General features: G+C 41.5%; 1 protein-coding gene across 1 annotated transcript in view; it reads left to right on the top strand.

Annotated features, from left to right (window-relative positions):
• The first annotated feature begins 7,811 nt into the window (after positions 1-7,811).
• gars1 (glycyl-tRNA synthetase 1) overlaps positions 7,812-12,719 on the top strand; it is a 28,903-nt gene continuing 23,995 nt past the window's right edge. Inside the window, exons 1-4 of the mRNA XM_047018119.1 lie at positions 7,812-8,075; positions 8,757-8,858; positions 8,967-9,069; positions 9,207-9,348. Coding sequence (XP_046874075.1) covers positions 7,836-8,075; positions 8,757-8,858; positions 8,967-9,069; positions 9,207-9,348 — 587 coding nt within the window. The 5' untranslated portion in view covers positions 7,812-7,835. The remainder of the gene's footprint in view (positions 8,076-8,756; positions 8,859-8,966; positions 9,070-9,206; positions 9,349-12,719) is intronic.

Here is a 12,719-nt window from a genome sequence, read left to right as displayed (position 1 = left end):
ATGTATTTGTATAGCCCTTTTTACACGCAAGCATGTCACAGAGGGCTTCACATGCGCCCATAGAACTGCCCCTCAACCAACCTAAACCCTCAAGGAAGACAAGGAAAAACTCCCAGAAAAAATCCCAACGGGAGAAAAAATTGAAGAAACCTCGGGAGGAGCAATTCAGAGAGGGATCCCCTCTTCCAGAGACGGTTGGTAGGAGAGAGGAGCAGAACACAAGCTAAACATAGTCATACAGTGTCAATGGGTTTTGAAACACCAAAATGTTATTGGCCGTCATGGAGACTGGATTCCGGGTGACGACCTGGTCCAGCGTTGGCAGACCGACGACCAAGCAGGTCCTGACAGCTCAAACCTCCCACACCACAGGGAATGTGTGGGGGGGGGACAGAGAGAGGAGAGCAGGGATTAGAGAATGCCAGGAGCAGCTAACAGTTACAGTCATAATAGAATAAGATCCCCACCGGTCAAGTGTGGACTAGTACAGCAATTTAACAGAGCTAAAAGGGTATTTGATGCAGCCCCACACACCAAGACAGCGACAGCCCCCCTCGGTTGGAACATGAAATCTGTTCCAGGGGAAAGAACTCTAAAGTAGGTTATACGAATAAGCATGAAAACAACCAGTCCCCCGTTGTCTCCTACTAGTAATAAAAACTATAATAGTAACAATATACAGTAACAGGTTTACTTTATTTGTAACATCTAGATGGGCAATGTGAACATAAGCTATAATTACAATTTAAAAGTGACATGTGATACACACATAGGCAAGCACACACCCCTGGTTTACATAGAAAGTACACACATACTTCCTTTTAACAATCATAGAATTGACTAAACAATAACATTTTTTATCTAATTTTAAATGTCGAAACAGTATCAGACTCCTTAATTGAGATGGGTAATTTGTTCCAGAGAAGAGGTGCTCTATATAAGAACGCCCTACCTCCAGCTGTTTTTTTCTTAACTTTGGGTATTACCAGATAGCCGGCATCTTGAGATCTTAGAGTCCTAGCGGGGCAATAAGGTGCAAGGAGACCGGAGAGGTACAGTGGTGCCAATCCATGCAGAGATTTGTAAGTTAGTTGTAAAACTTTGAAATCAGCTCTGGCTTGGATAGGGAGCCAGTGTAAAGAGGTAAGAGTAGATGTTATATGATCAAACTTTCTTGTTTTAGTCAATAGTCTAGCAGCAGCATTTTGCACCCGCTGTAAATTTTTTAGGTAGGTAATTGGGAGGCCAGAGAACAACACATTGCAGTAGTCCAATTGGGACGTAACAAAAGCATGTATTAGTTTTTCAGCATCATCCTTTGAGAGGAATTTTCGTATTTTGGCAATATTACGTAGATGGAAAAATGCGGTTGTGGTGATTTGCTTAATATGGTACTCAAACGAAAGGTCTGGGTCCAATGTGATTCCTAGATTTTTTACCAGCTGACTTTGAGATACTTTGACGCCGTGTAAGTCTAAGGTCAGATTGGATAAATTATTTCTGTATTTTTTGGGGCCAAAAATTTGAACCTCAGTTCAATCCAAATTAAAAAGAAGGAAATTTGCTGTCATCCAAGTTCTCAACCCGGAAACACATTTTTCCATAGCATGTGGAAATTTTCCAGGCTTTATAGACATGTATAGTTGAGTATCATCTGCATAACAGTGAAGATTTACCTCAGAGCTTCTAATTATGTTTCCTAAAGGCAACATATAGAGTGAAAATAACAGAGGGCCTAGAACTGAACCCTGTGGTACTCCGTATTTTACAGTGGAGCCCCTGGATGAGCAGCCATCATAGTGGACATATTGTCATCTATCAGATAGATACGATCTAAACCACTGAAGTGAAGTACCTGAAATCCCAACATAGTTCTCCATACGTTCCAGGAGAATCTCATGATCCACAGTGTCAAAAGCTGCACTTAGGTCTAGAAGAACCAGGACAGAGCTAGAGCCCGCGTCAGAGGCTAATAATAGATCATTGACTACTTTGGCTAATGCAGTTTCAGTGCTGTGGTGAAGACGAAATCCAGACTGGAGAGGTTCATAAAGCCGATTTGAGGAGAGGTGCTCAGTGAGCTGTTTTGCCAAAGTTTTTTCAAAAATTTGGGAGAGAAATGGCAAATTTGAAATTGGCCTGTAATTTCTAAGACAATCCAGGTTTGGTTTTTTAAGAAGGGGCTTAATAATAGCTTGTTTGAAATCGTCAGGGACTTGTCCAGTTACAATAGATTCATTAATAATACTAAGCATGGGTGGTCCAATGATAGGGAGAAGTTCCCTACAAAGTTTGGCAGGGAGGGGATCGAGAAGGCAGCTAGTGGGTTTCGAGGAATCTATCAGCTTGATGAACGCTTCCATAGAAATAGGGACAAAGTGGGTGAAAGCCTCAACATGCAGCATGCTGGGTACAGAGGGAAAATCAGTGGTGATGGCCACTCCTCCAGGACTAGTCTGTAGTTTGTCCCTTATTGCATAGATTTTTGGTCAAAGAAATCATTGGGAGAGAGATCTGAACTAACACAGAGTGTACTTTTCTTAGTGAGTTTTGCAACAGTATCAAATAGGAACTTGTTGTTGTGTTTGTTCTTACCATCAATATAGAGAAATATTCTGATCTGGACCTGATGAGGACTTGCTTGTACTCCATTTGGCTGTCCTTCCAGGCCAGGCGGTGAACCTCCAATTTAGTGGTACGCCACTTATGCTCTAATTTTCTAGTGGACCTCTTGAAAGTGCGGGTTTCCTCTGAATACCATGGAGCCAGTTTCTTGTCTTTTCTTTTCCTTGGTTTGAGTGGGGCAACAGAATCTAGGGATTGCTGAAGAACCAAATTCAGATCCCTTGTTTTAGCATTTAATGATTTATTTGGGACGTCAAGTGCTTCTAGTGCAGCGGGTAGAATACTAGCCAGTTCCAGAGCTGTGTTTGGGGTTAAGCAGCGGCTAATATAAATATTCTGGGTGCCTCCAAGGCTCTGGCAGAGATCCATTTTAAAGGTTACCAGGCAGTGGTCTGATAATATAGGATTGTGGGGGTGGACAATGACGTCACTAATCTTGATTCCCCGCCTGAGAACTAAATCCAATGTATGCGAGTGAAGATGGTTAGGTTTAGAAACCACCTGAGTGAGACCTGTGGAATCCATTAGAGCAGTAAAGGCCTTACTTAGAGGATCTTTTGGGTCATCCACATGAATGTTAAAATCACCCATAATTAAGAAATTGTCAGTATATGTCACAAGATCAGCACTAAAATCAGCAAATTCCTCTAGGAAGAGGGAATACGGGCCAGGGGGCCGGTATAGAGTAACTATACAAAATGATGGAGGGGGGGCAACAGTTGTAGAATTAGTCCTTTTTAAATTAGTTGGTGGTTTCATGCAAATTATCTCAAATGATTTAAAGGTATTTACAGATTTTAGGCTGAGGTTGAAGCTAGCTGAAGGTTGAAGCTAGGCGAGCGAGGAAGATTGTGGCCGACCCCTCCCACCCTGGACACTCCCTGTTCCAGCTACTCCCCTCCGGCAGAAGGCTGCGGTCCATCAAGACCAAAACCTCACGCCACAAGAACAGTTTCTTCCCATCCGCTGTTGGCCTCTTTAACAAGGCCAAGGACTCATACTGACTTTAAATCACAATCTGCACATGACACCCTGCACATTTCAATTTGCACTATTGTATCGTTTGCACTATCTGTATATTTAGGTTAGATTGTAATTTAGGGCTACTTATATTATATTTAATTTTTTATTCCCCTTAGTATTAGCTAGACCCCCCTTAGTATTAGCTAGACTTTGCTCCTTTTGTATAGTTAGTCCACATACTTAAGTTTCAATATTACTATATGTTTAATGTATGCACCTCCCTGCCAAAGTAAATTCCTTGTTTGTGCAAACATTCATGGCGAATAAAATACTTCTGATTCTGATTTATATATCATAGCAACACCACCACCTTTCTTTGAAACACGAGGGATGTGTGAGTAAGCAAAATCCGGCGGCGATGCTTCAGGGGGGAATATTCGTCAGGTTTTAGCCAGGTTTCGGTGAGTCCAATCAGGTCCAGGCTTTATTCAGACATCAGATCATTAATCAAAACGGCCTTTGTGGATAGAGATATGATGTTTAGGAGCCCAACATTCCAGTATGGGTTTTTGACAGCTTTACAGCTTTAGACAGGGGCAGATTTACCCATTAGGCAAAGTAGGCAACCGCCTGGGGCCCCCAGCTGCCAGGGGGCCCCTTGAAAGACTCCATAAAAATACTATATGATCAATAATAACTATAATAAAAATACAAATCAATTAAAAGTCAAAACCTTCCCCAAAAGTATCAACAATGTACCAACAGAGCGTTTGTGTCAACGCAGGCTTCCCCTCCCACCCTATTCTACTGTGGACTATTCCATCGATTGTAGCAACTGCGCAGCAAAGCACGTCATTTCAGTTGGTAAATACGAGACAGTAGAAGAGTGAAGTGAATGCAAAAAAAAAAAGCTAAATGAAACGCAACTCCCCGAGTGGAGCACAAAAGAGAAAGACAAAAGAGGAGAGTAAATCAGAATCAGAAGGGATTTTATTCGCCATGAGTGTTTGCACAAACAAGGAATTTACTGTGGCAGGGAGGTGCATACATTAAACATATAGGAATATTGAAACTTAAATATGTGGACTAACTATACAAAAGGAGCAAAGTGTAGCCAATACTAAGGGGGTCTAGGTAATACTAAGGGGAATAAGAAATACAAATATAAGTAGCATAAAAATATAAGTAGCAATTTACAATTTAACCTAAAAATACCAAAAAATACAGATAGTGCACAAGTACAACAAGTAGTTGCCAAACTGAAACTACTGAAGGAAATGTCATTTCTCTCCACTGGTATTTACATTTACATTTAGTCATTTTTTTTTTGGTATCCAATGATGCGGTAGCTAGCACAAGTGCTGCTCAATGAATTTTGGCTAGCAACAGCAGCTACTGTAGGCTAGCTTGCTCGTTGCACAATTTATCGGGGACAGATTCTCCACGCAGGTCTCTATACTGAGGCCAAATTTTGCATTGTTACTGACAATGATCGCTTCCAGCAAACTTTTTTTGAATTACCCATTTCCCCCTAAATAAATATCAAGCTTATTCACGTTTTGGGGGGTATATTTTCAGTCAGCAGATGGTACTGTTTGAATCGCGATTCCATCTGAAATACTGCCGGTGACAATATTGTACAATAGCTTGTTTCAAGGGGGTTCTTAATGAATTAATGCAATATCAAATCAAATCAAATTTATTTGTATAGCCCTTTTTACACGCAAGCATGTCACAGAGGGCTTGAGCAGCAATATGAGCAGGCTAAATGCTTGAAAATATCACTAGAAGGGAAAAACTTACGTGTCATAGAGGTGAGCACCGTTTTACACCGGATTGCCCAATATTTTCGTTTGATCCAACTTTTCAACTGAGGCTGCTGTAGCTTATCAATATTCCCTCTTGCAGGGGAAATGAGAAGACAACTGTTTTATTCTATGCTTCACTTTTTGTATTTTGAATTGTAAATGAGCAGCAACAAATGTATGCTTTTAAATCTATGCAATCTCCATAAATAGTAATGGCATATGCATTTTTATATAAAATGTACAGAAATATCAGTTGTGAAATTACAGTTAATAAACTGACCCTTCTACAACTGACGCTAGCAAGCACACCCTACAATTTCTCTAGAAATTGTACCCTCTAGTTATTATTATTATATTAGTAATTACGATTGAAACGAATGAGAATAGGAGTTAAGGGGGCCCCATGCCTGTCTTCGCCTGGGGCCCCCAAATCACTAAATCCGCTACTGGACATAGATAATACTTCTGTAAAGGTGGCACTGTTATCAGAAAACTTAGTAGGGTGAGCAAGGCTGAATACATATTAAATTGGTATCATTCCTAATAATTGAGGGCCGGAATTTGGAAAAAGGGCGGGGGACCGACACCGTCTCAATGGGAAAAACAACATCAGCAACCACTCTGGCTACAATACAAGCTGAGCTATTGGGCCCCCAACAGCTCACAACATGCCTATCAACATACCTATCAGACTCTCTAAGAGACTGTGGCCGGCTTGTTCTAGTGAGTGTCAGGTCTGCTTTAGAATAGCTTCAATATTCCTAGACAAAACAAAAGCACCTCTCCAGCTAGGATGGAGCCCGTCACTTTTCAACAAGCAAGGTTTGGCCCAGAAACGAGACCAATTATCTACAAATCCTAAACCCTGTTCTGAGCAAAAGCGAGCCAACCAGAGAGAGACAAGCCTGCTGTAGATCTCGTCAGTCCCCCTAGCAGGTAGTGCAGGGGACTAACATAACATATAAGTACACAGAACATAACATTTGCACAAACCATTATCCATTTCTTTCAAATGGATAATCTGGACTGGCGTTAGCAATAGGCCAGACTGCTATTCGTTTTCTGGCTATTTTTTCGGAAGCTTCTCTTCTAATGCCGACTACAGATAGTCTAGCTACAGTCATTTGCCAAGTAAAGTATGTTGATGTGTTTAGAAACGTATTTAGCATTCTACCTATGCTAGATACAGGAGACGTTAGCATTGCTAATAACTGTCAGCGACAAAATCATACTGTAGCCTACTTACAGCGTGCGGTTGCGATGAGCGTGCGGTCGGAAAAGCACATCTTTTCAGGTTCAGCTTCTTAGCAAATCCTGCTTGAAATTGTACATAGCAGAGAGAAATGTTCAGAGCAAATGAATAATTGAGTGACGAACTTCGCCGGGATCTTGTCATAGACAAACAGCAGCCATGCCTGTTGAATGTTTGGCTCCTTGGGAAGACTGAGTGTTAACCTTCCCTTGACAGCCTGGAACACAGCGTTTACGACCGTGGTCCATTTTCAATATCCTTGTTATACTTCAAAACATAATTCTTTGTAATTGCTTAGAAGTAGCCTACACAAAGCAGCGCCCAGCTAAACTAGCATCGGAGATCTACGCACCTCGGACTGGGCAAGAACACCAGTGAGTGGGCTGGTCTGGATGTACATTTTGGGGCGTGACAAAGATACAGACCAGAGCCAAAAAAGGCAGTCGCCGGACTGACTTTCACTCCGGTGGCTTTCTTGAAAAGCTAGTATTTTACAGGCAAATTTTTTCATTTTGAGATTTGCATAGGAAAGAGGTGTCAATGGACTTTGAGGTTCACTGTATGTTCATTTTACCCACCGAACTGTTGTTATTCAACTATCACAAGGTTAAATCGTATTTTGCAATCAATCGCCCCTTTAAGCTGAGGAGCGAGGGGTGGGGGCTTGGTCATAACTCCCTTACGCTGCTACCAAATCAGAAATGGAATACCGCCAAGATCCATCTGGGCATTTGCTTCAAGACCGAGGAGCGAGAGGTGGGGGCTTGACTAAATCCCGACCTAAGCTGTCGGGTCGAAAGAGCAAACGAAGAACTAGTGTTTCAATCAATCAACAAAAAAACTTTAAAACGTAAAGAAAGACATTCTAATGCAAAAAGGTTCAAGGTTCAAGTGCAAAAAAAAGATTCAAAAGTTTCAAAATAATAGAATGCATAACGTTTTTCTAATTATGAAAAATATATATTTTACACAAACATTTTGACAGACAGATTCCTGGAATTATAGTAATAGATTTTAGATTTTTAGATTAATGCATAATCCAGTCTACAGTCGCAATCAATATTGAACGAATCTGCGATTTCAGTGTTTTGGCAAAGATAGTGAAAGTGCCGACCAGAGGCGGGAGTGACATTTACTTATTTCCTTTGATTTCATCATTCTCTTCATACACCACCCAGTCACTGTCCATGCTTCGTAGCGCATCATTAGCACTGCTGAGGACCAGCACTGAGACTTTGTCGTTGGTGCCGAGGGTCCAGGTTTTAACGCTCACCTGTCGTTCTCGAGTCGCGTACAGGGATTTCTCCTTGTCGGGTTGCTTGTGTAAGAAAAAGAAAAGTCTTTGGTTGCAAGACTTTGAAGGACAAAACATGGATGGCAATATTGAAGAAGTGCTTGCCCCACTGAGGCTTGCAGTCAAAGAACAGGTAGCCTAGCTAATACCACTGCAGTCTTGCGGACGTGTACAACTTCACATGTTATGTGGCTGAATTGTCTTTCTCCTGTCTACTTAAGTTATCCTGATTAGCTATTTTTCACAGATTTCTCCATCACTTTCTCAATCCTTAAATGTTTATAATCATCACAACTAGCCTGGCTTGCAACCGGTAGACTAGCTCCACCAAGTTACATCGCATTATTTGTCGAGTATAGTAGTCGGCAAGGCCAGTCCTGTGCTGCACGTCTAAAAGGAACTAAAGGTCTGAAACGCACTACCATAGTAGACTTCTTCACAATGAAAATGGTTTTATCAAATTCAGTTTTGACAATGAATGAATGAATGCATGGCTGTCACTACACAAGCTAAGTGCTACGCAGCCTGCTACCTGGCTAAGTTTGCTAGAAAGGTCTGAACGTCTAGCAGCTAGAGCTAAGGCTAGCTGTCTCAAATTTTTTGCCACGTTTCACTAGCTACGCTTGCAGATTCTCTTTGTCATTTGAAGTGTGTGACCTGGCTAAGAAGACAGTTACGGTGCTTTTTACTGCAATATTAGCAGACTTAAGAAGATTAAGTTGACCAAGTTGATGTAATAGTATGTAATTCAGATGCCCTAAAATGCTTCTCACTGCTGAGCCGTTGCTTGTACGGCTGACTTCGTGTCTTTCAGGGTGAATTGGTGCGGAAAATGAAACAGGAGAATGCCCCTGACGTAGATGTCACAAAAGCTGTGTCTGAATTAAAATCAAGGAAGAAAACTCTTGAGGTTAAGGTGTGTCTTGTCCTGTCACTTCACACCGTACCTTGAAACCACAGTAATACCTTGAAAACGGCTGACCTTTACTGCATGTCTAAGCATGCTTTATCATTCATTTTACAGGAACTGGCCTTGCAGCCCAACAATGACATAGTAGACAGAACCAAGATGGAAGATACCTTGAAGAGGCGATTTTTCTATGATCAGGCATTTGCTATCTATGGAGGTAGGAACCAACTAACAATAAGGAATCTGAACAGACCGATTAATGTCAATAGTATAATGTATAATTATTGATAAATTATATTCATATTATATTTATAAAGCAGACTAATTCAGTGACACAACAATTATCCTGACCAGGTGTTAGTGGACTGTATGACTTTGGCCCTGTGGGCTGTGCTCTGAAGAATAACATCCTGCAGGCTTGGAGGGAACACTTCATCCAGGAGGAGCAGATCCTAGAGATTGACTGCACCATGTTGACCCCAGAGCCAGTCCTCAAGTGGGTGTTTCTCAGCCCACATTCTGCATTACTCTCTGCCATTTTAGATATTTATTATTTCACCCAAAGTAATTCTAAAATCCCACTCAGCTACACACTTAAATATATATACAAAATCATAGGTTCATCAAGCATAAATGTAGTGCGTAAAGGAATATATTGTGATGAACCACTGAATATTCTAGTTGGATTTTGAGTTTCAAGACTGGAATGTATGTACAGTGCATCCGGAAAGTATTTACAGCTCTTCACTTTTTCCACATATTGGTATGTTACAGCCTTATTCCAAAATTGATTCAATTCTTTTTTTTAAATTATTTTACACACAATACCATGGTTTTTCCTGGCTCAAAATGAGGTGGAGGAGGTGGTATCATCCTGATCATGTGCACACACAAGCATGTTTACTGTGTCTTCAACTGGCTTCAGCAAGCACTTTTCACAAGCAACATTGTTCTAGTATTGATTGAAGAAAATTACTTACGTTAAAGCTTTTTTTTTTATAACTTCAACATAAATGACATGAAAGCCATTGTTTTTATCTACACAGTTCACAACCAGAGCCAGAACATTTAAACAGTTTTTCATTAGGGAAAACCATTTCATGCATTCCTGGTCTGGTCCATCAATTGGCCACCCTCAAAACATCCAAGCTGGTGGTGATGTTTCTGATGGGCTGGTTTTTAACTCTGTATTAGGTCTGCACGATTACTCGAATTTTAATCACGATCACAATTTCGGCTTCCCACGATCAAATTCATGTGATTGAGCGATATTTAAAATGCGTCATTCTGTTAATAGAACGTTTTGTATCAAAGTTATTTTTTGCAAAGCCAATCTAGCGCTCTGTAAACCAATAGCTGCGTTCAACATCGGCTGCGGCTGCATGAAACGACCAGCGAGAGTTGCCGCTTGCATTCGGGGAGGAGTTATAAGTCGGAAAATTTGTCACGTTATGTAATGGGCTATGATACACTTTTTCTCCTATCTGTAGGCTGCAACTTGCTGCGTTCAAGTCTTAAAGTCTGATCACGAGATGTTCCCTGCACCACGCAGCTTAGTTTCTTGATGTAGACGGTTACAGAGGACAGGGGCCCCGTCCACACTAGCCCGAGTAAATTTCGAAACGCAAACATATGTCTGCGTTTGCAACTCCCGTCCACACTAATACGGCGTATTCGGACACTGAAAACTGAGCTTTTCGAATACGCTCCCCTAGCCGGAGACATTTGAAAACGCCGGGTTCACGTAGTAGTGTGGACGGCGTCCATGGAGCTTTTCAGATACAATGACATTCAGTTGCCATGGCATTGGGGGTAGCTTTCGCTCTATAGCTATAATGTCAGGATGAGCATGGAAGGTGAAAGAAATATGCTGCTCCATCTCTAATTTATTTACCAGTTTAGTTAGTGTACTTCAGGTACAAGTATTATCACTTAATAGATACGCGTTACTCCTACGCAGAAGGCGAGCGTTGTACTCGGTGTGCCTGAACGATAGGGGGACAAGGCAGAGAAGACGGTTTAAACCAAACAGAGCGGCGATTCTGGGTAAGACCTGGCTGAACAGCTAGCTGGTGGGACAATTTTAAAACACCAAATAGTATTGCCAAAAGAGTATGTAAACAGGGCACCCTGGCGGAAAGGAGGGGCAGGAGTGGCGTAACCATGACAACGATTGTCATGTACCTGTTAGTGTGGACGGCAAGTATTTGGAAAATGATATGAAAACGCTAGTGTGTTGATGGAGATTGTTTTCAATTTGAATATGCGTATTTGTATTTACCCGGGCTAGTGTGGACGGGGCCTTATTCACATCCATTTTGCAGGTACAATGCATTGTGACAATAACATTTGATTAGGTTAAAATCAACAATTAATCGTGATCTCAATATTGATCAAAATAATCGTGATGATCATTTTGGCATAATCGAGCAGCCCTACTCTGTATAACTGGAGGCAGCTATCAACTCAGCAGAAATCTGCCCCTCGTCCATTAATTGTAGGCTATATAGCGGGACAAGTCCTCCTTTATTTCCCAGCATGAGAAATGGTTGAAATGCGTGAGAAATACTAGGTGTTGTGTAAGAACATGAGAAATGGCTAAAATGAGTCTCACGATGAATGCATGAGACTTGAGAGCCCTGTGAGAAAGTTGCCGCATAGTAACATGACTTGCTACTTTTTAACTGCCTGTAATGACAAGATGATATCTGCACTGTTTTACCTGCTTTCATAACCATCTTCCTCGCAAACTCACCTTACTTAAATCACTTACTCGACAAGCAATATCTGCAAAGCTTAAACGTGAAAAAAAACGTAGCTATCTAGCTCACCAGCATTCATAACTAAAACTAAGCTGTATAACAAAACTGTATTCACTGATGGGATGTATTTGTTTATTTAGGAAACCTTAAGACACTAGACGTGTTTGGATGCTAAATAAACCATATTTAACCTGTTGAACAGCCACAAAATATCAGGGTCCTGTTGACAAACTCCTTTTCTACAGGATGGATAAAAGACTCTGTTGGGGGAAATCCCTTGTTGAAAATCGCAGCTCTTTTCTTCCTCATTGGCATTTTAGGCATAGCCTTTCCCGGAGCACTGTGCTAATTTTGATAGTGCCACCAAATGGCGTGATGCCGTAATTGCAGTTACAAACAACACAAATTAGCCGAGAGCAATGCTTGTTTGACAGTATAGGGTTTTCCAAGAAGACACCCGTTGGAGTTGTCGAGAGCTGGAGGCAGCACCAAAATTTATGGAGGCGGCCGCCAACATATACTTAAATATTCACAGCCTTTGCGCAATACTTTGTTGAAACACCTTTGGCAGCAATTACAGCCTCAAGTCTTTTTGATTAGAATGCAACAAGCTTGGCACACCTATTTTTGGTCAGTTTCTCCCATCTTCTTTGCAGGACGTATCAAGCTCCATCAGGTTGGATGGGAAGTGTCGGTGCACAGCCATTTTCAGATTTCTCCAGAGGTGTTCAATCAGGTTCAAGTCTGGGCTCTGGCTGGGCCACTCAAAGACATTTACAGAGTTGTCCCAAAGCCACTCCTTTTATCTTGGCTGTGTGCTCAGGGTCGTTGGAACATGAACCTTTGCCCCAGTCTGAGGTTCAGAGTGCTTCAGAGCAGATTTTCATCAAGGATGTCTCTGTACATTGCTACATTCATCTTTCCCTCGATCCTGACTAGTCTCACAGTTCCTGTCGCTGAAAAACATCCCCACAGCATGATGCTGCCACCACCATGCTTCACTGTAGGTATGGTATTGGCCAGATGATGAACAGTGCCTGGTTTCCACCAGACATGACGCTTGACATTCAGGCCAAAGAGTTAAATCTTCGTTTTATCAGACGAG

The sequence above is a fragment of the Hypomesus transpacificus genome, unplaced genomic scaffold (assembly GCF_021917145.1).
Source record: "Hypomesus transpacificus isolate Combined female unplaced genomic scaffold, fHypTra1 scaffold_91, whole genome shotgun sequence".
In the NCBI taxonomy this organism is placed as follows: Eukaryota; Metazoa; Chordata; class Actinopteri; order Osmeriformes; family Osmeridae; genus Hypomesus; species Hypomesus transpacificus.
Note: the sequence above shows the minus strand (reverse complement) of the source record. Positions and strands in the feature narration are given on the sequence as shown.